The sequence below is a fragment of the Lynx rufus genome, unplaced genomic scaffold, assembly GCF_022079265.1.
Source record: "Lynx rufus isolate CCGP_SWC_20201006 ecotype Redwood Valley unplaced genomic scaffold, mLynRuf1.p SCAF_13, whole genome shotgun sequence".
In the NCBI taxonomy this organism is placed as follows: Eukaryota; Metazoa; Chordata; class Mammalia; order Carnivora; family Felidae; genus Lynx; species Lynx rufus.
This window is the reverse complement of record NW_025814827.1, coordinates 55550788-55574817: the sequence shown is the minus strand read 5'-3', so window position 1 is coordinate 55574817 and position 24030 is coordinate 55550788. Positions and strand designations below refer to the sequence as shown.

At 38.9% G+C, this 24030-nt stretch overlaps 1 protein-coding gene across 3 annotated transcripts; it reads left to right on the top strand.

The window, feature by feature from the left end:
* The first annotated feature begins 1156 nt into the window (after window positions 1-1156).
* Window positions 1157-19887, top strand: EAPP (E2F associated phosphoprotein). 3 transcript variants are annotated; one of them, XM_047075588.1, is made up of 6 exons: window positions 1163-1323; window positions 5686-5867; window positions 7439-7522; window positions 9132-9249; window positions 12239-12352; window positions 19318-19887. In XM_047075588.1, the coding sequence occupies exons 1-6, from the start codon at window positions 1250-1252 to the stop codon at window positions 19592-19594; spliced, it is 849 nt and encodes a 282-aa protein (XP_046931544.1). In that variant the 5' UTR covers window positions 1163-1249; the 3' UTR covers window positions 19595-19887. The 3 variants fall into 3 exon arrangements, with proteins under 3 accessions (XP_046931545.1, XP_046931544.1, XP_046931543.1); XM_047075587.1 differs by having other exon boundaries at window positions 1164-1323; window positions 7427-7522; XM_047075589.1 differs by lacking the exons at window positions 9132-9249; window positions 19318-19887 and having other exon boundaries at window positions 1157-1323; window positions 7427-7522; window positions 12239-12309.
* Window positions 19888-24030: the final 4143 nt, after the last annotated feature.

Here is a 24030-nt window from a genome sequence, read left to right as displayed (position 1 = left end):
TACAAACCATTTCATATTTACAAAGTTTTTCTTCCTAGAAGGGGCCCAGCCCAGCTGGTGGAGTATGGGGTTCCCATAGGAAGGCAGACAGCATAATGGTGGAGCCCCACAGGGTGTGCTATGTGACTTTGGGTGTGTAGAGGGAGTTAAGTGAAACTCCTGATGGAGGGACAGGGAGAGGACGGACTGAGACAAAGTTTCTGTTAACATAGGAGTAAAAGTAGGAGTTATTTTGTCCTTAATGTCATTTTATAAACAAAGGAACCAGCATAAGACCTATTAATGATGTGACTTTTCCAAGGCTCTAGAGCAAATCAGTAACGAATCTAGGAAAGAATTCAAGCTTCCCACACTTAAGCTTTATAGTTCTTAATTACTGAGCAGGCAACTATAAATAACTGCTTCATTGGAAGAAATCTGCAAGTACCAAAGATATAATAAAATGAAATATAAAAATAACTCTTTAAAAAAATTTTTTTAAAAAGTTTATTTATTTTTGAGACAGAGAGAGAAAGAGCATGAACGCGGGAGGAGCAGAGAGAGAGACACAGAATCGGAAGCAGGCTCCAGGCCATCAGCCCAGAGCCCGACGCGGGGCTCGAACTCACGGACCCCGAGATCGTGACCTGAGCTGAAGTCGGACGCTTAACCGACTGAGCCACCCAGGCGCCCCCTAAAAATAACTCCTAATCCTCCCAAAAGAATGACACAAAATAGAAGTTACCAAGCCAGAGACTTTTATTTCCTCCCCTCTGTTACAGCCTGTAACAGTCCTCCAAAACGGAGGTTCTTTTTTCCAGGTATCAACTGAATTGTCTTTATATCAGAGTTCTCAAACTTTTTGGTCTAAGGACTCCTTTACACTCCCAGAAATTACTGAGTATCCTAAAGAGCTTTTGTTATGTGCTGCCTGTTCCTCAGCGTCTAGATTTCTGCTCCTTTATGTCACGATGTGAGACACTGTACTGTACTGTGCTCGTCTCAGAGGCTGCTACTTATGACGGTGCTAATTACTATTTTCAGTAATAAGGTAGCTCTATTCAGGTAAGCGAAAGCAGCGCACCGCTGTGGTGGATGCTACGGCTGATCCTTTCTCCCCGCCCTCTTGCTAGGATGATCTGCGCAGGCGCGCAGGGAGGGCACGGAAGTGCGGGCGGAAGTGGGTTCCAGACCCTTTAGCGGAGCGGCCTGTGGAGTAAACAGATACCGAGCGGCCGCTTGCCGCTGGTGCCAGAGGGTACAGGCCACCATGAACCGGCTCCAGGATGACTATGACCCCTACGCAGTTGAAGAGCCTAGCGACGAGGAGCCAGCTTTGAGCAGGTGGGTCCCTGTCCCCTCCCGGCCCCCGAGGCTTCGGGCCGAGGCCAGGCTTTAGCCTTCTGTATTCGCTGCGCCTACCAGGCCTTTGGGGACCCTCAGGCCAGCAGTTGGGCGCCTTTTGCGCCTCGCTGTTGCCTGTGCGACGCCGAGGGGTGTTCTGGTGAGGTGGGGGGGGGGGCGACACTCGCGCGGGGAACAGAGATATTCTGGAGTAAGTCTTCAAAAACCTTGGAATCGAATCCTGCCTCTGCAGCTTGCTAACTGTGACTGAAGGCAAGTTATCCTCCTTTTGCTCATCTATAAAAAGGAACTATAATAGGGGCTCCCGGTTGGCCCAGTCAGTTAAGCCTGGGACTCTTGATTTCCCCTCAGGTCATAATCTCTAGAGTCGTGAGATCCCCCTGTGTTGGGCACAGCGCTGGGCGTGCAGCCTGATTAAGGACCCCCCCCCCCCCCCCGCTCGCTGTCTCCAAAATAAATAAACAGAAAAAGGCAATATAATAACTATATCTTAAGTATATTGTGAGGTTTATGGGACTTACTGTGAACTGACAATCTTGAAGACGAAACTGCCATAAACAGAAATAAGGGACTATTCAGCCTGCCTTTTTGAACGCCTATCTGTGCTTTCTCTGGGCTACGGTTTTCTACAGGCTTGCACTATAGTAGGGGAAATCAGACACGTATCTCGGAAGATAAGTATCTTGAAAAGAAGTATGTATCTCAGAAGAGTATTGTAGAAAACAGTGGCCTGAGATAGTCACAAATCAAATTCTGTGGGAATTTCCAGAAAGGAGGGATTAATCCTACCTGGGGGAAGCTTGCAGTTATGTTGGCAAGAGAGTTCCAGGAAAATTTATCCACTTTTTAAAGCTGGCAGCAGATCCTATTAATAAATCTAAAACCTTCTTTTCAACTAAGCTTTTTGTGAAACTGACCTTTCTTCAATTGTAATGTTTCCTCGTGTTATCCTGGGAGGGGTTGAAGGCTTGGGAGATTAGACTGCTGTGAAGATTTCTCTTGTGGGGAGTAAGGATGGATTCCAAGGTTTCCTGAGAGAAAGAGTGTCAGTTAATAGGTCTGGTCTGTGAAAGGAGGTATATGAATTAGTAGGCCTCAATTAGTAATTCAGTTTGATTGGAATATAGCAGGGTTTCCTGGACTTGAGTTATTTAGCCGTTACTGTCTCTATATTTCCCTGTGTTACTATTTATTTAATACTTTTCCTCAGGTCGGGGTGCGTGGGTGGCTCACGTGGCTGAGCCTCGGGCTCTTAATTTCGGCTCAGGTCATGATCTCATGGTTGGTGAGATCAAGCCCTGAGTTGGGCTCTGCCAGTGACAGCATGGAGCCTGCTTGGAATTCTCTCATTCTCTGCCCCTTCCCTGCTTTCTCTCTTTCTCAAATAAACAAACATTAGATTTTTTTGAGTTAAATTTCTTTTTAAAAATATTTATTTATTTTGAGAGAGAGAGAATGAGAGAGAGGGGGAGAGTGGCAGGGAGGCAGAGAGACAGAACAGAACCCAAGCAGGCTCCGAGATGCCAGTGCAGGGCCCGAACTGGGGTTTGATCTCACCAACCATGAGATCATGACCTGTGCTGAAACCAAGTTGGACGCTTAACTGAGACACCCAGGCACCCTAATTGTGTATTTAAATGCATGTACTTGTGACAGTAAATTATGCTATAAGAAAAGTTACACAAAAAATAATACAGAGGGGTTCTGTGTCTTCTCCACCCAGTTTCCCTCAATGTTAACATATTTGATAAAACTCTGCTGTAATATCACACCTGGGATATCGACATTAATGGGGTCAAGATATAGAACATTTCCATTACCACAAGGATCCCTCATTGCTCACTTCCTGTCCCCTCTCTCCCATGCACTACTTAACTGCTGGTAACTACCAATCTATTTTCCACTTCTATAATTTTGTCCTTTTCAAGAATATTATGTAAATGGAATCATGCAGTATGTAACCTTTTGAGATTGGTTTTTTTCATTCAGCATAATACCTGGAGGTTCATCCACATTATTGCAAGTGTCAGTAAGTCATTCCTTTTTTATTGCTGAGTACTATTTCACATTTGTTTTAACTATTCCCGTATTTAAAATTTTTTAAAAATATTTTTTAATTTTAGATAGTGTGAGTGGGGCAGGGGGCAGAGGGAGAGAGAGAGAGAGAGAGAGAGAGAGAGAGAGAGAGAATCTTAAGCAGACTCCACACTCAGCACAGAGCCTGACACAGGCCTCTATCCCATGACCCTGGGATCATGACCTGAGCTGAAATCAAGAGTCAGTTGCTCAACTGACTGAACCACCCAGGCACCCCTTAACCATTCCTTTATTGAAGGATGTCTAATTGTTTCTAATTTTGACTCTTGTGAATAAAGTATCTGTAAACAATCATGTAGAGGTTTTTGTGTGAATGTTAGTTTTCAGTTTTCTGGGGTAAATGCCCAGGAGTGTGATTGCTGGATTGTATGGTGGTTGCATGTTTAGTTTTATAAGAAACTGTCAAGCTGTTTTCCATAGAAGCTTTATCATTTTACATTCCCACCAGCAATGGCTTCAAAGTTATTTAGTGGTCTGTCTTGGTACTCCTTAAGATAATCTACATTTTGTCCTTTGGAAACACTTGAATATAGGGAAAATCAGAGTTTCTCAGTGTCAGTAGAATTGACATCTTGGATCAGATAATTCTCTATTGAGGGGTTATTCTGTGCATTATAGGATGTTTAGCAGCATCCCTGACCTCTATCCACTAGAAGCCAGTAGCCCCTCCACCCCCTGCCCCAAGTTGTGGCAATCAAAAATGTCTCTATGCCATATGTTCTATGCCATATGTTCTCTGGAGAACAAAGTGCTCCCCGTTGGAGACCACTGGTGGGTGAGAGGTAACGTTGAAAAGATAAGTTGAAACCAAATGGGAAAGGCTTTTTTGAATGCTGTGCTCAGAAGTTTGGCCATGGATGATTTCTTTGGGAATTGGCTAGTGGTATGATGAGAGTTCTTTAGGAATAGCTTTCTGGCAACAGGATTAAGAGTGTACTGAAATGGAAGAGTTTGGAGGCCTGGAGATGCTTAGGATATGGTGGGACAGGCAGAGTTAAGAGAACCCAAATGAATATAGTGGTACTGGAGAAAGGGAGCATGCTCGTCAGGATGAGGAATGTTGTTAGATGGGGAATTCTCTTGAGAGTAGAATCTGGCTAAGGACTCTATCACTAGCAAACTTGATTGGTGTGAATTGCAGTTTTCTGATTTACCTTCTGCCGGAGGCTCAAAAGCATTGTTGTAGAAGAAGAAAATAGAGAAACAAAAACTAGGGGTAGTCTGCAACTATTCATCAGACCACAAATAATTGAACATTATTTATGAATTGTTGATTATATTAAAAATATCTTAGGCATTTCACTCATTTTGATAACATTTCATTCTTTTTGATATCTGGTTTAATTCTGTCATACTGTTATTTATTTAAAAAAATTTTTTTAAGCTTATTTATTTTGAGAGAGAGAAAGAGCAGGGGAGGGGCAGAGAGAGGGAGAAAGAGAATCCAAAGCAGACTCTGCACGGTGAGTGCAGAGCTGGATGCAGGGCTCAAACTCACAAATTGTGAGATCATGACCTGAGCCGAAATCAAGAGTTGGCTGCTTAATGACTGAACCACCCAGGTGCCCCACTGTCATACTGTTGGTAGTGGGGACAGGTGCAAAAGGCCAAGTATATTGGCAATAATTGCTCAGGAGCATTTGTAATATAACTTTCTCTTAATAGTTCTCTGTAGCATTGTGCCTTTTAAACTGTAATATGTAATTATTATCTGTTAACATTTTGTGTGGCTATATTAGCTATATATTGGTTATATATACTAAGTTTTATTTAAGTACTTAGAGTTTTAAAAATCTTTAAAAAACAGTAAAATTTTCATTGCTGATGGAAGTATGAATTGATACAAAACTTTTGGAAATAACAGTGTGATAATTCAAGAAGTCAGAAAGATGCTTGTATGTCTAATTCTGGACATAAAATTTTATCCTAAGGAAAAAATTCCTTTTATCCTAAGGAAATCAACAGAAAATTACATATACTCTACAGAGGTATTCATTGTAGCATAATAGCAGAGAGTTAGAAATAAATGTACAGCATCTGTAAGATGAAATGTTATGCAGACATTAAAAATATATTTAGAAATATGCAGAAAGGGTTGATCTTTAAATGAGAATAGCTGTATGTAATATAATAGATAAAGGCAACCTTGTAAAACTTAAAACTGTTGGGCAAGGAGATGATGGGAGTTATAAGTTATTTTAATTTTTTAGTATTCATGTGCCTTATGATTTAAACGTATACTAGTTCTGAAGATGAAGTGGATGTGCTTTTACATGGAACTCCTGACCAAAAACGAAAACTCATCAGAGAATGTCTTACTGGAGAAAGTGAATCATCTAGTGAAGATGAATTTGAAAAAGAAATGGAAGCTGAATTAAATTCCACCATAAAAACAATGGAGGACAAGTTATCCTCTCTGGAAACAGGTAAACTTTTAGATTTTCATATAGATATATATACATATTTTTTAATGTTTATTCAGTATTGGGAGACAGAGTGTGAGTCGGGGAGGGGCAGAGAGAGAGAGCGACACACAGAATCCGAAGCAGACTCTAGGTTCTGAGCTGTCAGCCCAGAGCCTGATGCAGGGTTTGAACTCAAAAACCGTGAGATTGTGACCTGAGTCGAAGTCAGCCACCCAACTGACCGAGCTACCCATGTGCCCCTCATATAGATATTTTTCTAAGCTTTACAAGGCAGGAACCTCATTTGTGCCCTGTTGCATCCCAGCACTTTGAGTATGTGCTCATTAAATATTTACCGAGTGAATGAATAAATGTATTTGGCAACCTGAGCATAGTTTCTTTGATGACTAGTGAAGAATTTTCCTGTGTCGTTGAAATGACACTGTTTAGTATTGTTTACTTACATGATTTCCTTTTGTAATTTTTTTTTTGAGTTTATTTGTGGAATGCCTGGGTGGTGCAGTCGGTTGAGTGTTCCGATTTGATTTTGGTTCAGGTCATGATCTCATGGTTCATGACATCAAGCCCCAAGTTGGGCTCTGCGCTGACAGCTTGGAGCTTGCTTGTGATTCTCCTTTTTCCCTCTCTTTCTCTGCCCCACTCCTACGCGTGCGCTCACTCACTCTCTGCTTCTCTCTCTCTCTCTCTCTCAAAATAAATAAGATCTGAGCCGAAATCAAGAGTCAGATGCTCAACTAACTGAGCCACTCAGAACTCCCTCCTTTATTTTTACCCCAGGATAAAAAAGAAAAAAAGAAAAAGACACACAAGCTTAGAGAGGTATTTTTAGAGTTATATAGCATTGATAGGGGCACATTGAATATGTCACCACAAATTGTGTCATTTTAGTAAGTAGTGAAACATACTTCATTTGGTACTTTGTCTTTATGTAAAATGTACTTGATCCAAAAACTGATTTGTGCCTTAGCTTTGGTTTCCATAATATATGCTATGTATTAACTGTTAGGAACTGAAAGCATATATAATAATAATAAAAGCAAAAGCAGATGTTAATTAAGAGGAAGAATTAGGGACACAAGCATATGACATGAATACAGTATGAGTCATGACACTAGGCACAAGTGAGGAGAGAAGGAATGTGTTCTTGTGTCATTCCCTCTGCCGCTCTTTAGGGCTCTTATCCTCTTTCCCCTGAAGTCCCTTACAACAAGATGTTTATTCCCTGTTCTTCACAGTGTACTGCATGGCTGAAAGGTAGAGAGCTGTATGGTGGCAATCTGGAAATAGGCTATTTTATTGAATTAGATTTGTGGGAAGGGTGAGAGAATAATTTTCTCATGATTTGGAACACTTAATCCATTTCTATAATTAACAATTACAGTTCTCTGTAATTGCACAGGGCACAAACATTCAGTAAGTCATTGATGTGAAAGTATTTTTCCATCCAAATGAGATTGGGAATGAGTTGATACTGCTTTGAGGTGATGGAAGAATATACTGAGTTTTTTTTCTTGTTAAATATGTATGGTTTAGTCTTTAAACTTCCCTTACGTAACTAGGGTCTTCTTCAGGAACTGGAAAAGTTGGAACAGCTCTGACAAAGTACTACGATGATATATATTTTGATTCTGATTCTGAGGATGAAGACAAAACAGGTAAGTAGCATGTTTACCAGGTTTAGCCGTTATATTTCATGGAAAAAACATTTACCTAACAATTATTGGATTTTAGGATTTCCCTCTGAGTTTTGTCTTCTAAGAAATGGTAGGGGGGCGCCTGGGTGGCTCAGTCGGTTAGGCGGCCAACTTCAGCTCAGGTCACGATCTCACGGTCCGTGAGTTCGAGCCCCGCGTCCGGCTCTGTGCTGACAGCTCAGAGCCTGGAGCCTGTTTCGGATTCTGTGTCTCCCTCTCTCTCTGACCCTCCCCCATTCATACTCTGTCTCTCTCTGTCTCAAAAATAAATAAACGTTAAAAAAATTAAAAAAAAAAAAAGAAAATCTTTAAAAAAAAAAAAAGAAATGGTAGGCCATTGATGTGAAAACAAAAGCAGGAATGATGAATAAAAACAGATGGGAATGCACATATGAGGCCTTGGGAGCAGCAAGGGTACTGCATGGATGTGCCCAGGGAGAAGGACTGGGTGTCCTGACTCAGGGCTCTTGGCCACACTCTTCCTTAAGGTTCCTTAATGCAGCAATATTTGGTTTCACACCTGCAAATAGTTTCTATATTTTTACAGGAAATTTAGAAACTTATAAATACTTTATATTTTGCAGAATTTTTTCTGACTTCTTGCTTTTTTTTAATCAGCCTCTGTTCTTTAGAATTGATTTTGTATAAAATCTGAGCAAAGGTAAACATAAGAACTACAACTAATTTAATTATATCAGTAGTTACACTGGAATACACAGACAACACATTTATATGGTGAAGAAACAATTTTATGTTTGTATGTATTATTATCTAAGTATTGACCTAAGTACATTTTAAAAGTCTAGTGTATGTGGATGATCATAGTGTTTTTTCATTCATTTTTGAAATATTTTATTTTGATTTCACTACCATTTTATAGATAGGAACTTGTTGAGACTTTATACATCAAAATTTTCTTTTTTCTTTTTTTTTTTTAATATATGAAATTTATTGTCAAATTGGTTTCCATACAACACCCAGTGCTCATCCCAAAAGGTGCCCTCCTCAATACCCATCACCCACCCTCCCCTCCCTCCCACCCTCCATCAACCCTCAGTTTGTTCTCAGTTTTTAACAGTCTCTTATGCTTTATACATCAAAATTTTCTAATCTTGGCTCCCTTTGACCTTTCTGAGACTCTGGATCCTCATTATTTGAATTCAGTTTTTGAGATAACAGTTTTTAGTGAAGAAACAATTTTTCCCTCTTCTGTCACCTTCATTTTAATTCCTTGTTTTTTTTTTAAGGTTATTTATTTTGACGTTCACACAGGGGAGGTGCAGAGGGGGAGGGAGGGATAGAATCCCAGTCTGATCCTGTGCTTGAACCCACAATTAGTAAGACCATGACCTCAGCTGAAATCAAGAGCCAGATGCTTAAGTGACTGAGCTACCCAGGTGTCCTGATGCTTTGTTAATTGGATAAGAACTTTATTTGGAGGAATAGTTAAAAATTTTTTTTTAGGAAAATATAAGTAGAAAAAAAAGGTAGGTGGGAATTCTACATTCTGTCTTAAAAAGGTGTGTAATTTAGACATACCTAGCCATATCCTTAACATTTTCAAAATTAGCACAGGTGACCAAGAAGAAAAAGAAGAAACGACACAGGATTCCAACAAATGATGAATTACTGTATGATCCTGAGAAAGATAACAGAGATCAGGCCTGGGTTGATGCACAGAGAAGAGGGTAAGAACTTAACTTTAATATTTAGAATCTTCAGAGAAAAATGATTAAAAGGTGATATTTACAACATTCACATTTTCACTGTATGTGTATATGTTCATATGGACATACATTAAAATTTTTGAGACAAAACTGCTGAATTGTTTACTTTGAAAATTACCAGAAAATTTCATTCAGATGATTTATTTTTGAGAGAGAGAGTGTGTGGGTGCACATGGGGGAGCAGCAGAGGGCAGGGCTTAGAGGATCCGAAGTGGGCTCTGTGGCTGACAGCAGAGAGCCTGATGGGCTCAAGCTCAAAAATTGTGAGATCATGACCTGAGCTGAAGTTGGATGCTTAACCAAGTGAGCCACCTTGGCACCCCTAATGAACATATGTGTGTGTGTGTGTGTGTGTGTGTGTGTGTGTGTGTGTGTGTGTGTATTTTAATGTTTATTTATTTTTGAATCATCTGAAGCAGGCTCTGCATTGTCAATGCAAAGCCTGATGTGGGGCTTGAACTCATGAACTGTGAGATCATGACCTGAGCCAAAGTCAGATGTTCAACTGACTGAGCCACCCAAGCGCCCCCGCCCCATGAATATCTCCAGTGTAAAATAAACATTTTAAGTGCTATGAGTATTGAGATAGTTAAGGAAATTATAGTGTAGCTCTTGATTCTGGTAACAGAATTTGTCAGTGAGGTAAGATGGAATGTATCTTTATTATATAATCTTTAAAAAACAATTTTTTTATTTTATTTATTTATTTTTTTAAAAAACAATTAAAAAAAAATTTTTTTTTTTCAACGTTTATTTATTTTTGGGACAGAGAGAGACAGAGCATGAACGGGGGAGGGGCAGAGAGAGAGGGAGACACAGAATCGGAAACAGGCTCCAGGCTCTGAGCCATCAGCCCAGAGCCTGACATGGGGCTCGAACTCCCGGACCGCAAGATCGTGACCTGGCTGAAGTCAGACGCTTAACCGACTGCGCCACCCAGGCGCCCCTGAACTCACTACTTTTTAAGTATCACAAGGGCAGTGATCATGCCTGTCTGTTCACTGCTTTATCCTAGGCATCTTGCACTTTGTAAAATGGGCTCTTATTAAGTAGCTATTGAATGAATAAGTTACTTTCTTGGGTTTGGGTTTTGAAATCTGTTAAGCATTGGAGGTATTTAACAACAGTTTTAAAGTATGTACTGCATGTTTTCAGTATTTTTCCCCAGAGACATTTAAAGGATTTAGAAAGTAACGCCACATGATTTATTTTCTGTTGTTGAGGTTTTAGGAGTTTACCATTAGTCCCTTTTAAGAATATATACTTTCATACTTTACATTCATAGGTAGATTCGTGCTGTAATTTTGCAGTCAGCGAATATTTATTGGACACTTATTATGTACTAGACACTGTTCTGTATTCTTGAAATACAGCAAGGAACAAAACAGACCAAAATCCTTAGACACTTAGAGCTTACATGTTTGTGTTTTAAATGTAGCTTTACTAGGTTTTTCAAATTAATAGACTTTATGCTTTTAGAAGAGTTTTAGATTTACAGAAAAATTGAGCCAGTAATACATGGTTCCCATATACCTTCCCACAACAACACACACACACAGTTTCACCTGTTAACATGTTACATTAATATGGTACATTTGTCACAATTAATGAACTGGTATTTATACGTTATTATAAACTAAGGTCCATAGTTTATTCACATTTCCTTAGTTTTTACCTTCTGTCCATTTTCTGTTCCAAGAGCCCATTCAGGATGCCATGTTACTTTTTTAGTATATGTGCTGCCAAAGCGAGCGTGCCATGTTACTTTTAATTGTCATGTCTCTTGGGGCACCTGGGTGGCTCAGTCGGTTAAGCGTCCGACTTCGGCTCAGGTCATGATCTCGCGGTCTGTGAGTTCGAGCCCTGAGTCGGGCTCTGTGCTGACAGCTCAGAGCCTGGAGCCTGTTTCAGATTCTGTGTCTCCCTCTCTCTGACCCTCCCCTGTTCATGCTCTGTCTCTCTCTGTCTCAAAAATAAATAAACGTTTAAAAAAAAAATAATTGTCATGTCTCTTTAGGCTCTTCTTGGCTCTGACAGTTTTCAGACTTTTCTTGGTTTTGATGACCTTAACATTTTTCAGGATACTGGACAGATACATTGTAGGAGGCCATTCTATTGGAATTTGTTTGATGTTTTTCTCATGATTAGACTGGGATTATGAATTTGGGGAAGGAAGCCACGGAGATAAAGTGCAATTTTCATCATTTTGTGATCAGTTGTTAATAGTGACCTAATATTGACCTTGATTGCCATGGTATGGAAGTGTTTGTCAGGTTTCTCAACTGTAAAGTTACCCTCTGCCCCTCCTTTCCATATTGTACTCTTTGGAAGGAAGTCACTATGTGCAGCCCAAACTTGTGGAGTGGGGAGTTATGCTCCACTTCCTTAAGGGGAGAGTATCTTCATTAATTATTCTTCTTTATGGGAGATTTGTCCCTTCCTTCCTTCCTTCCTTCCTTCCTTCCTTCCTTCCTTCCTTCCTTTGTTCAGTCATTTATATCAGTATGGACTCATGAGTATTTACTTATACTTCAGGTTATAATCCAATACTACATTATTTTGTTGTTCTCATTGTTTCAGCTTTGTCCACTGGGAACTCTTTTCAGTTGACTTCTGTGCCCCCTTGACATACCTACCTCGTTGTTTTTGAGCACTTCCTTACTTTCTGGCACTACAGGATGCTCCAGGTTCATCTTGTATGCCTCATTCCTAGAATCAGTTATTTTTCATAGGAGTACTAGTTTCTTTTATTGGAGAGTGGCATTAGAAATCATGCCACTGGGGGTGTCTGGCTGGCTCAATCCATAGAGCATGTGACTCTTAATCTTGGAATTGTGAGCTTGAGCCCCTTAAAAGGAGGGAGTGGGGCCTCCTTAAAATAAAAAAGAAAAAGAAATCAAGATCTGGCTTTAATGTGTACCCCTTGCCCCCCTTTCTTTTTCTGTTCTAGCTATCATGGTTTTGGAATACAGAGGCCACATCAACAACAACAGCCTGTTCCAAATAGTGATGCTGTCCTGAACTGCCCTGCCTGCATGACCACACTATGCCTTGATTGCCAAAGGTAATGGATAAAGGGTAACAACACACACACACACGTACATACACATGCACACAATGAAAACAACTTGGTGATCTTTTGTTTAAATCAGAAATAGACTTTTGAGGTATATACTTAGGAATTCTAATAAAGTTCTGTCCTCTTATATCCTTGCTGCTATATGACTAACCTTTATGCAAATACTTTTGGTTATATGTAGTTCTATTATAAGTAGTTTTTTAATAAAACACTTAACCATTACTGACACAGATTCAGTGAAACTGCATGTATGTTGTGGAATGACATAATCTCTCAAATACACATTTTTTAAAATGTTTTATTTATTTTAGAGAGAGAACAAGAATGAGTGGGGGAGGAGCAGACAGAGAGGGGGACAGAGGATCCAATGCGGGCTGTGCACTGAGAGCAGTGAGCCCGATGCCGGGCTCCAGCTGACAAACTGTGAGATCATGACCTGAGCCAAAGGTGGATGCTCAACCTACTGAGCCACCCAGGCGCCCCTCAAATACACTCTTTTTAAAAAAATTGTGATAAAATACATATAAGATGTCCTATTTTAACCATCAAAATTTTTTTATTAAAGAGTCCATCATTTGTATATTTAGTTTATTGTCAACTAGATCATTTAAAAATTTAATACCTTTTGTGTGTGTATATATTGAGAACTTTTAAGATCTCTCTTAGCAACTTTCAAGGATGTAGTACAATGTTGGTAACTATTTAAACAATATTATATCCCCAGACCTTCTCCATCTTATAACTGGAAGTTTGTACCATTTGACTGTCTTCACCCATCCACCCTTCCCCCACCAACCACAAATCTACACTCTGTGTTTAGGAGTTCAGGTTTTTTGTTTTTTGGTTTTTTTTTTTTTGTTTTTTTTTGGATTCCACATATAAGTGAAATCATTCAGTATTTTTCTATCTCTGTCTGACTTATTTAGTATAATGCCCTCACGGTTCATCCAAGTTTTCACAAATGGCAGGATCCTCCTCCTCCTCCTCCATTGTATCTGTACACCATGTTTTCTTTATCCATTCACCTATGCATGGACACTTAGTTTGTTTCATGTTTTGGCTGTTAAGAATTCTGTTGCAGTAGGTTTTGGAGAGAAGACCATAGAGCTAAAGTGTTGTTTTCATTACTTTATATCAAGGGCACAGATTATCAACCAAAAATCAACAGATTTATGACTGGTAATGTTGACCTTTATCACCTGGCTGAGGTAGGGGTATATATACCTCTTTGAGATAGTGATGTCATTTCCTTCAGATATATACCCAGAAGTGGGATTGCTGGATCATACGGTAGTTATATTTTTAGTATTTTGAAGAGTCTCCATATTGTTTTCATAGTGGCTGTACCAATTTAAATTCCCACCAATAGTGCACAAGGTTTCACTTTGGTTATCCCTTGTCTTTTTGATAATAGCCATTCTAACAGGTATAAAGTGACATCTCTCTGTAGTTTTGATTTGCATTTCCCTGATGATTAAGGATGTTGAACACCTTTTCATGTACCTATTAGCCATTTGTATATCTTTTTTTGGAAAAATATTCAGGTCCTTTGCCCATTTTCTAATTGGATTGTTTATTTTCTGCTAATGAGTTGTAGGAGTTCCTTGAATATTAACCTGTTAACCCCTTATCAGATACATGATTTGCAAATATTTTCTCCCATTCCATAGATTGCCTTTTCCTTTTGTTGATTGTTTCTTTGCTGTGCTGAAGCTTTTTAGTTTGATGTAGTCCCACTTACATTATTTAATTTTTTTAACTTAAAAAAAAAAAAAGGTTTATTTATTTCGATACTATGAGTGGGGGAAGGGCAGAGAGAGAGGGAGAGACAATCCCAAGCAGGCTCCACCTCCAGCACAGAGCCTGATGTGTGGCTCCATTTCACAACCATGAGATTGTGACCTGAGCTGAAATGAAAAGTTGGATGCTTAACTGATTGAGCCACCTAAGCTCCCCCAACTTGTTTATTTTTGCTTTTGTTGCTTGTGCTTATCCAAAAAGTTATTGCTAAGACCCGTGTTGAGCTTTTTCCCTATGTTTGAGTAGTTTTACAACTTCATGTCTTAAATTTAAGTCTTTAATCTATTTCGAATTAATTTTTGTGAGTGGAGTAAGACAGGGGTCTAGTTTCATTATTTTGCAAATGACTGTCCAATTTTTCCAGAACCATTCATTGAAGATATTATCTTCCCAGCATCGAATATTTTTGGCTCCCTTGTCAAATATTAGTTGACCATGTATGCATGAGTTTACTTCTGGGTTCTCTGTTCTGTGAGTCTGTTTTTATGCTAGTCCCATATTGTTTTGATTATCATAGCTTTGTTGTTTTTGTTTTTTTAAATTTTTTAAATGTTTATTCATTTAAATGAATACAGAGAGTGTGGGCAGAGGAGAGAGAGGGAGACACAGAATCCAAAGCAGGCTCCAGGCTCCGAGCTGTCAGCACAGAACCCGACGCACGTCTTGAACTCATGAATTGTGAGATCATGACCTGAGCTGAAGTCAGAGGCTTAACCGCTTAACTGACTGAGCCACCCAGACACCCCTGATGATTAAAGCTTTGTAGTACAGTTTAAAATGAGGAAGTGTGATACTTACAGCTTTGTTGTTCTTTCTCAAGGTTGCTTTGGCTATTTGGGGTTTTTTGTGATTCCACACAAATTTGAGGTTTTTTTCTATATAAGATTTTTTTCTATTTCTATTGACTCTAGAAGGCTTTGGGTAGTATGGACATTTTAACAATAGTAATTTTTTTTTTTTTTTAACATTTCTTTATTTTTGAGAGACAGGGAGAGACAGAATGCGAGTGGGGGAGGGGCAGAGAGAGAGGGAGACATAGAATCTGAAGCAGGCTCCAAGCTCTGAGCTGACAGCACAGAGCCCAACATGGGGCTTGCACTCACGGACTGCGAGATCATGATCTGAGCCAAAGTCAGATGCTCAAATTACTGAGCCACCCAGGTGACCCAGTAATTCTTTAAAAAATTAAAAAAAAAATTTTTTTTTTAATGTTTATTTATTTTTGAGAGAGAGAGAAAGAGAGAACACCACTGGGGAAGCAGGGGAGGGGCAGAGAGTGGGGTGGGGGACAGAGAGTCCAAAGCAAGTTCTCTTGCACTGACAGCAGAGAGCCTGATGTGGGGCTCAGACTCATGAACTGTGAGATCATGACCTGAGCTGAAGTCTGACACTTAAACCACTGAGCCACCCAGGCGCCCCAACAATAGTAATTCTTTTGATGCGTGCACATGGGTTATCTTTCCATTTACGTGTATTTTCTTCGTTTTCTTTCATGAATGTCTTAACAGTTTTCTGTGTATAAATCTCTCACCTCCTTGGTTAAATTTATTCCCAAGTGTTTTATTATTTTGGATGCCATCATGAATGGGATTATTTTCTTAATTTCTTTTTCAGATAGTTTACTGTTAATGTATAGAGAGCAGATTTTTGTAATTTTTATTTTTAATCTTTTTTTTAATGTTTATTTGTTTTTGAGAGAGACAGAGCATGAGCGGGGAATGGGCAGAGACTGAGGGAGACAATCCGAAGCAGACTCCAGGCTCTGAGCTGTCAGCACAGAGCCTGACATGGGGCTTGAACTCACAGACTGTGATATCTTGACCTGAGCTGAAGGGGGATGCTTAACTGACTGAGCCACCTGGGCCCCCCCTTTTTAAAAATTTTTTTTAAAGTTTTGAGAGCAGCTGTGGGGGAGGGGCAGAGAGAGAGGGAGACAGAGAATCCCAAGCAGGTGTTGTGCTGTCAGTGCAAAGCCCGATGCAGGGCTCTATCTCCTGAACCCATGAGATCATGACCTGAGCCAGAATCAAGATTCAGATGCTTAGCCACTCTGGCGCCCCTGTAATTGGTTTTGTGTCCTGAAACTTCATTGAATTTTATATTTATTTTAACAATGTTTTAATATTTTTTTTGGTGGAGTCTTTAAAATTTTATGCGTATAAGATTATATCATCTACAAACAGTTTTATTTCTTCCCTATTTGGATACCTTTTATTTCATTTTTTTTTGCCTGATTGCTCTGGCTAGGACTTGTAGTACTGTGTCGACTAGGACTGGTGAGAGTAGGTACTCTTGTACCCCATTTTAACCATTTCAAGTGTACAATTCAGTGACATGAACTACATTCACAATATTGTGCAGCTATCACCACAGTCCATTTTAGAAACTTTTTTGTCATTGCAAACAGAAACCTTGTACCCATTAGACAAAATTCCCCATTCTCTACCCCTTCCTGCCCCAGCCTGTGGTAACCTCTATTCTGTTTTCCTTTCCGGATTGTTAATCGCTCATGTGTAGAAATGAACAGATTTTTGTGTGTTGATTTTGTACCCTGAAATTTTGCTGAAGTAGTTTATTAGCTCTAATAGTTTTTTTGTGTAATGCTCAGAATTTTCTACATACAAGATCATGTCATCTGTGAATTATTTGTTTCCAGCGTAGATGCCTTTTATTTCTTTTTCTTAGCTAATTGCTCTGAATAGAACTTCAAGTACTATGTTGGATAGAAATGGTGAAAGCAGATATTTTTAGTCTTGTTCTTGATCTTAGAGGACAAATTTTCATTTTTGAATATGATGTTAGCTGTGGAAATTTCATATATGACCTTTATTGTATTGAAGTTCCTTCTATTTTTAGTTTTTGGGTATTTTTACCATGAATTGGTGTTGAATTTCATCAAATTCTTTATTTTTATTTCTCATTTTTAAAATGTTTATTATCTATTTTTGAGAGAGGGGGAAGAGAATGAGCAGGGGAGGGACAGAGAGAGAGAAAGAGACATAGCATCTGAGCTGTCAGCACAGAGCCCGACATGGGACTCAAACCCATGAACCTCAGGATCGTGCCTTGAGCTGAAGTTGGACGCTTAACTGACTGAGCCACCCAGGCGCCCCTAGAAGCTCTTTAAGCTTTTAAAACTGTAGCTTTTACTAAAATGGTGACAAGAATGGCATCAGTTGTCATGAGAGGAGGGCAGTCTCAGGCCACAATGTGAAAAGACAGTCAAAACATTAGCTCTCAAGTTTCCAATAACTTTTCTTGTCTTTCTAAGTTTGAAGAGCAAATGAAATTATTTTTGGAGATAAAAGTTACTTTTAAAGCAATAGAAAAGAGGATATATTCATTCTTTATTATCTATTGACACATTTTTTTTCCTACTCTTTTTTTTTTTTTTTAATGTTTATTTTCAGGAAGAGAGAGAGTATGAGTGATGGAGGGGCAAAGAAAGGGGGAGAGAGAGAATCCCAAGCAGGTTCCGTGCTTTCAGTGCAGAGTCCGATGTGGGGCTTACTCCCATGAACTGTGAGGTCATGACCCGAGCTGAAATCAAGAGTCAGATGCTTAACTGACTGAGCCACCCAGACGCCCCAGTTTTTTCCTATTCTTAAAATAACCCTTAACATTTCTTTAAATTTCCCATTTTGTTCTATTTGTACTTTGGTTGTATTTCAGTAAGTTTTTGGTCTTCTCAAATTTTAACTAATTGGAGATGCAAGAATATACACTGAGGGAAAAGATAGTCTCTTCAGTAAATGGTGCTAGGAAAACTGGTTAGCTACATGCGAGAATGAAACTGAACCACTTTCTTACATCATACACAAAAATCAACTCAGAATGGATGAAGGACCTAAATGTGAGACCTGAAAGCATAAAACGGCTAGAAGAAAACATAGGCAGTAGTGTGACATCGGCTATAACAACATTTTTCTAGATGGTCTTCTAAGGCAAGGAAGATAAAAGCAAGAGTAAACTATTGGGACTACACCAAAATAAAAATCTTTTGTGCAGTGAAGGAATCCATCAACAAAATAAACCCACTGAATGGGAGAGGATATTTGCAAATGATCCATTTGATAAGGGATTAATATCCAAAATATATAAAGAACTGATACAACTTAACACCAAAAAAACCCAATAATCCAATTAAAAAATGTGCAGAGTATCTGACTAGACATTTTTCCAAAGTAGACCTATAGATGTCAAACAGACACATGAAAAGATGCTCGACATCATTAATCATCATGGAAATGCAAATCAGAACCACAATGAGGTATTCATACACTTGTCAGAATGGCTAGAATCAAAAAGACAAGATATAGCAAGTGTTTGTGAGGATGTGGAGAAAAAGAACTCTTGTGCACTGTTGGTGGGAATGTGGTGCAGCTGCTGTGGAAAACAGTATAGAGATTCCTCAAAAAATTAAAAATAGCAATAACTTATGATCCAGTAATTCCACTTCTTGGTTTTTATCCAAAAAAAATGAAAACTAATTTGAAAAGGTACATGTACTCTTATGTGTATTGTAGTAGTATTTATAATAGCCAAGATATGAAACAACCCAAGTGTCCCTTGATTGATAAATAGATAAAGACAATATGGTAATATACACAGTAGAATATTCAGCCATAAAAAGAATGAGATCTTGCCATTTGTAACAACATGGATGGACCTAAAGGGTATTATGCTAAGAGAAATAAGTCAAAGAAAGACAGATACTGTATGATTTCACCTATATGTAAAATCTAAAAAACAGTAAATGAATTAACAGACAAAAAGCAGAAACTGACCCATAATTACAGAGAACAAACTGATGGTTGCCAGAGGAGAGGGTGGTGGGGGATGGCCAAAATGAGTGAAGGGGAGTGGGAGATACAGGCTTCCAGGTACGGAGTGAGTAAGTCACGGGGATATAAAGGTACAGCATAGGGAATAAAAATGATATTGTAATAGCATTGTATGGTGACATGGTAGCTACACTCATGGTGAGCATACATAGGGTGTAAACCTGTTGAATCACTGTGTAGTACATCTGAAACTAATATACACTGTATCAACTATACTTGAGTTAAAAACTTTTTTTTTTTTATCTAAATAGATAACCTATTAAAATGGGACATAAATCGCAATTCTCCATTTGTTTTTCCTCTTAGGCATGAATCATACAAAACTCAGTATAGAGCAATGTTTGTGATGAATTGTTCTGTCAACAAAGAGGAGGTTCTAAGATACAAAACCCCAGAGAACAGGAAGAAAAGGCGAGGCCATAAGAAGATGAGGTCTAATCGTGAAGATGCTCCAGAGCAGGTAGAGGCAGAAGTGGAAGAAATCTATCACCCCGTCATGTGCACCGAATGTTCCACTGAAGTGGCAGTCTATGACAAGGATGAAGTCTTTCATTTTTTCAACGTTTTAGCAAGTCATTCTTAAATAGCTAAGTTGGCATTTAATTGCCCAATACAATATACAACGTAAATATGGACATTTACTTTTCCTGCTAATTCCTCTCCATTGACATTCTGAGCGGTTATTTGAGGAAGCAGTGTTTGTCTTTTTGAAAGAGAATGGTTGTCAACCTGCATCCCTCCACCTCCTTTAAAAAAAATTTTCCCCCAGTTTTGATGGGACTAATTATTCATTTCCTTTTTGATGGGCATTTGGAAACCATGGGGACTTTTTTACATATAAAAACTCTTTAGAATTAAAATGCTCTGGAGTTATAAGTAATGTTTCAGAGTGTTATTTTTTATTTTGGATGTACCCTTGGTGTGATTAAACTAGACACTATTCCCCCCACCCCCACTTCTGTCTGTATTGTTTTTGCTAAAAAGTATATTTACCTTCTATCATAGTATGAAGTGACATTATTTAGCAACTGTTAGAGTTACATGGAGTTAATATTGCCAGGTGCTTTGAGTAATTAATATAGGTCTTTTCCTAAAAGGATTGTATAGTTAACAGTAATCTAACCTTAGTGAATTAACATAGTAAATAGAAATTTATGGTGATGGGTTGCCTGGGTGGCACAGTCAGTTAAGCATCTGACTTCGGCTCTGGTCATGATCTCATCGTTCCTGAGTTCGAGCTCTGTGCTGACAGCTCAGACCCTGGAGTCTGTTTCAGATTCCGTGTCTCCCTCTCTGTTTCTGCTCCTCCCCCACTCGTGCTCTGTCTCTCTCTCTCTGTCTCGAAAATAAATAAACATTTAAAAAAATTAAAAAAAAATTATGATGAGGAAGAGCAAGCTCACCCTCCACCCTTGGACTTAAAAATACAGTTGCTGCCTCTTATGCCCACTATTTGTTCTGGAATTTAACCAAAGAAGTGAAAGACCTGTACTCTAAAAATTATAAAACACTGATGAAGGAAATTCAAGATAAAGAAATGGAAAGACATTCTGTGCTCATGGGTTACAAGAACAGATATTGTTAAAATGTCTATACTACCCAAAACAATGTACATATTTAATGCAATGCCTATCAAAATAGCAAGAGCATTTTTCACAGAACTAGAATAATTGATCCTAAAATTTCTTTGGAACCACAAAAGACCTTGAACAGCCAAAGCAATCTCAAAAAAGAAAAAATTTAAAAAAGAAAAACAAAACTGGAGGCGTTGCAATTCCAGATTTCAAGTTATATTACAAAGTGGTGGTAATTAAAACAGTGTGATACTGGCATAAAAATAGACACATAGATCAATGTAACAGAATAGAAAATCCAGAAATAAACCCATAATTATATGGCCAATTCATCTTTGACAAAGGAGGAATGAACATGCAATAGGAAAAAGTCTCTTCAACAAATGGTGTTGGGAAAACTGGACAGCCACCCACAAAAGAATGAAACTGGTCCACTTTCTTTCACTCTATACGAAATTCAAAATGGATTAAAGACTTAAAGGTGAAGTCTGAAGCCATAAAATCCTTGAAGAGGGCACAGGCAGTAATCTCTCTGACATTGGCCATAGCAACATTTTTCTGGATATGTCTCCTAAGGCAATGGAAATAGAAGCAAAAATAAACTCTTGGGACTACATCAAAATAAAAAGTTTCTGCAAAGCAAAAGAAAAAAAAAAAAGAAACAACAAAATAAAAGGCAACTTATTGAATGGGAGAATATATTTGCAAATGGCATATCCAATAAAGGGTTTGTATCCAACAAGTATAAAGAACTGGCATAACTCAATACCCCCCCCCCAAAAAAAATCCAATTAAAAGTGGGCAGAAGACATGAACTGATATTTCTCCAAAGAAGACATACAGATGGCCAACAGATGCATGAAAAGATGCTCAACATCATTCATCGTCAGGGAAATTCAAATCAAAACTACAACGAGTTATTACTTTATATGTCAGAATGGCTAAAATAAAAAACTCAAGAAAACAACAAGTGTTGGTGAAGATGTTGAGAAACAGGAACACTCAGGCACTGTTTGTGGGAATTTAAATTGGTGCAGCCACCCTGGAAAACTATGGGATTTCCTCAAAAAGTTAAAAATAGAATTAGCCTTTGATCCAGCAATCACACTACTGGGTATTTGCTTCTCAAATACAGAAATGCTAATCACTAATTCTATTTTATTTTATTTCATTTTCATTTCATTTCATTTCATTTCATTTCATTTTCTTTCACTTTATTTTATTTTATATAGAGAGAATGCAAGGGGGAGAGGGGGAGAGGGAGGGAGAGAGAGAGAGAAAGAGAGAGGGAGAATCTTCAGCAGACTCCATGCTCAGCGTGGAGCCCAACTCAGGGCTTGATCCCATGACCCTGGGATCATGACCCGAGCCAAAAACAGCCCAAATGGTCCATATATAGATGAATGGATACAGAGGAGGTGGTATATATAGACACAATGGAATATTATTCAGCCATAAAAAAGAAAAGAAAGAAATCTTGCCAATTGCAACAACATGGACGGAGCTAGAGAGTATACTGCTAATTGAAATAAGTCAGAGTAAGACAAATACCATATGATCTCACTCATACGTGGAGTTTAAGAAAACAAATGAGCAAAGGAATAAAAATCAGAGACAAACTGAGAAACAGACTCTTAACTATAGAGAAAACATTTGGTGGTTACCAGAGGGGAGGTTGGTGTGGATATGATGGAAATAGGTGGTGGGAATTAAAGAGTATACTTATCATGATGAAAAACATGATTAAATTTAAAAACATGTCAAGGAAAAAGGAAGCCCAAGAACATTCAAGCATTCACCCATGCAGACATCTGCTACTATCTTTCCTCTGCTTTTGGTCAGGTGGGGTGTGTTGCTTCTACTTCTAGAGCTAGAACAACCGTAGCCCCAAACACACACCTCATGTGGAATTTTGGCTTTTGGCTTATCAGTGCTAAACATGGCCTGGTTGTTTTTTCTCTCTTGACCCCATTTCTTAGCCAGGGTTAAGGGTCTGCTGTATTCCAAGGTTTTGAGAGAGGTTGTGGAGTGAGGATCTGCAGTGTGGATTTGGTCACAGCAAGATTATGGAGATCATTGATGAATACTTACAGGTGATTCATCTGCACAGGGGGTGGAAATATTTTGAGCTAAGGGGGAGAAAAATTACAATGGCCTTATCACAGATCCAAGGACTGAGGCAGAACATTTTATTTTTTAATTTTTTAAATGTTTATTTATTTATTTTGAGAGACAGAACAACTGTGGGAGCAGTTTATTTATTTATTTTGAGAGCAGAGAGAGAGAGAGAGGGAGAGAAAGAATCCCAGGCAGGCTCTGTGCTGTCAGCACAGAGCCCCATGCAGGGCTTAATCTCATAAACTGGGAGATCATGACCTGAGCTGGAATCGAGAGTCAGAGGCTTAACTGACTGAGCCACCCAGGTGCCCCTAAGTTTTCTCACTGTTAAAATCTGTCTTTCAGTTTTTATAGGTTCATAAAAGCACCACACGTTTTCAAAGTTTATCCCTAGCTGTATATATTTTTTTGCTATTGCAAATGGGATCTTTTGTCCATTATATTTTCTTTTTTTTTTTTTTTAATTTTTTTTTTCAACGTTTATTTATTTTTGGGACAGAGAGAGACAGAGCATGAACGGGGGAGGGGCAGAGAGAGAAGGAGACACAGAATCGGAAACAGGCTCCAGGCTCTGAGCCATCAGCCCAGAGCCCGACGCGGGGCTCGAACTCACAGACCGCGAGATCGTGACCTGGCTGAAGTCGGACGCTTAACCGACTGCGCCACCCAGGCGCCCCATGTCCATTATATTTTCTAATAGGTTGTAGTTGGAGGAAAGCCATTGATTGTTGTAAGCAAATGCTTGCTATATTCTGTTACCTGCTGCCTTTCTGAACTTTAAGTTCTAATAGTTTTTCAAGTGATTTGGGTTTTCCTCTTCTCATCTCCATTGGTGTCCACGTGCACAGCCCTGTTCCTCCATGAACATACTTTTCTTTGCTATCCTTTTTCTTCTTCCTTTCCTTGAGATCTTCGGGTTCTCGAGGTTTCAGTCCTTCAGCCACTCAATGCATAGTCTCTTTCTTAGAGAATTCATCCACTTTTTAAAAAAGTTTCAGCCTCACTGCCAGTGACTCCCAAGTCTATTTTGAGCTTTGACTCTAATTCTGCATGTGCAAAAGCATGTTGGATTTTCAAGGACTCACAAAATCTGCTTATCTAAGGCTGAACAAATTGGTTACCCTAGGATCCCTTTATGCCAGGTGTGGTATCCACCTCCTAGCTGTACAGGTTTAAAATTTTAAACATTTCTTTGTTTCACACTTCCTCTTAGTTAACAATTCTTTTCTTCTTCTCACCCTCAAAATGCCCATATTCATCTATCTTTTCCTTCTAGTCACAATGCGTTCAGGTCATTTTCAATCCCGTGGACCATTACAACTGCTTT